Genomic DNA, 1,738 nt, shown 5'->3' with positions numbered 1-1,738 from the left:
GCCAAGATGTTTTCTGATTGCGAAAATTTTACTTCTCAAGGAAATGCAGTTTTGTAAACTGGATCTAATACCTCACGAACTTGGAGGCAGCCTTTTTATATTGTACTGGCATGTGATACTCAATCGAAAGACGCTACGTAAATTTAATAAATAAGGAAAATGAAAAATGAAAAATAATTTTATGAACAAGCATTTCCCCCAAGTATTTTTGTATAAAACATCAGCTGATGAGCACTGTTGCAATCTGTAACACCTTTAAAGTTTATTTTCAGATGCGGCATCAATGGGAAGAAAAAATCAAACAGCGGTGACGGAATTTATCCTTGCTGGATTTTCCAATTTCCCAGACCTGCAGGTTCCATTGTTTCTGGTGTTCTCTCTCATGTACCTGCTAACTTTGATGGGAAATGTAATCATCATCACTACGATACGGCTGAACCGCAGCCTCCACATCCCCATGTACTTCTTCCTCTCCATCCTCTCCTTCTCAGAAATCTGCTACTCCCTTGTCATTATCCCCAATATGCTTGCAAATCTCCTAAGAGAGAAGAAGACCATTTCCTTCATTGGCTGTGCTACTCAGATGTGCATTTTCCTGGGCTTTGGGTGCACAGATTGTATGCTTCTAGCAGTGATGGGCTATGACCGATATGTGTGCATATGCAAACCTTTACGTTATCCGATTCTAATGAATCAAAGACTCTGCAAAAAGCTGGTGGCTTGTTCAGTATCACTTGCATTTATTTTTTCTACATCAGAGACCATTATCATATTTTCATTGCCTTTCTGTGGACCAAATAAACTCAAGCACTTCTTATGTGATTTAGCACCATTGCTTGAATTAGCCTGCGGCCGAAACTACATAGGAGAAACTGTCATTTTCATGATTTCCTTTTTGGTTGTAATCGGTTCATTCTTGTTCATCCTTCTCTCATACATTTTAATTGCAAACACTGTCTTGAAAATACCTACAACAGCTGGGAAACGAAAAGCCTTTTCCACTTGTGCCTCCCATCTTATTGTGGTCGTAGTGCACTTCGGGTGTGCTGGCATTATCTATTTAGGGCCCAAATCCAGTTACACGCTAGACGAGACTACATTTATTTCTGTCTCCTACACAATGGTGACTCCCTTGTTGAACCCCTTGGTGTACAGCCTGAGAAACAAAGATGTCCAAATAGCGCTTAAGAAATCGCTTGGCAAAAGCTCCTGCACCCGAAGAATGTGAAGATTAAGTGTTACCCACTTTGAAGAGGAATTATGAAACCCAACAAATACTGTATCTGTAGTTTAATGGACAAAGAATGCCTCAATTAGTATTGTAGATTTTTCTCATCTTTTTAAAAATTCATTTGTATATTATTATTATTATTATTATTATTATTATTATTATTATTATTATTTATACCCCGCCCATCTGGCTGGGTTTCCCCAGCCACTCTGGGCGGCTTCCAACAAAAATAAAATACAATAATGGATTAAACATTAAAAGGCTCCCTGAACAGGTGTCTTCTAAAAGTCTGGTAGTTGTTTTTCTCTTTGACATTTGCTGGGAGGGCGTTCCACAGGGTGGGCGCCACTACCGAGAAGGCCCTCTGCCTAGTTCCCTGCAACTTGGCTTCTCGCAATGAGGGAACCGCCAGAAGGCCCTCGGTGCTGGACCTCAGTGTCCAGGCAAAATGATGGGGGTGGAGTCGCTCTTTCAGGTATACTGGACCAAGGCCATTTAGGGCTTTAA

General features: G+C 40.6%; 1 protein-coding gene across 1 annotated transcript; it reads left to right on the top strand.

Annotated features, from left to right (window-relative positions):
* The first annotated feature begins 283 nt into the window (after positions 1-283).
* On the top strand, positions 284-1,228 carry LOC118075316 (olfactory receptor 10T2-like). Its single transcript, XM_060269115.1, has one exon. It carries the CDS (start codon positions 284-286, stop codon positions 1,226-1,228), a length of 945 nt encoding a protein of 314 aa, XP_060125098.1.
* The last annotated feature ends 510 nt before the right edge of the window (positions 1,229-1,738 follow it).

Source organism: Zootoca vivipara, chromosome 16 (genome assembly GCF_963506605.1).
Source record: "Zootoca vivipara chromosome 16, rZooViv1.1, whole genome shotgun sequence".
Classification (NCBI taxonomy): domain Eukaryota; kingdom Metazoa; phylum Chordata; class Lepidosauria; order Squamata; family Lacertidae; genus Zootoca; species Zootoca vivipara.
This window is presented reverse-complemented; position numbering and strand designations above follow the sequence as displayed.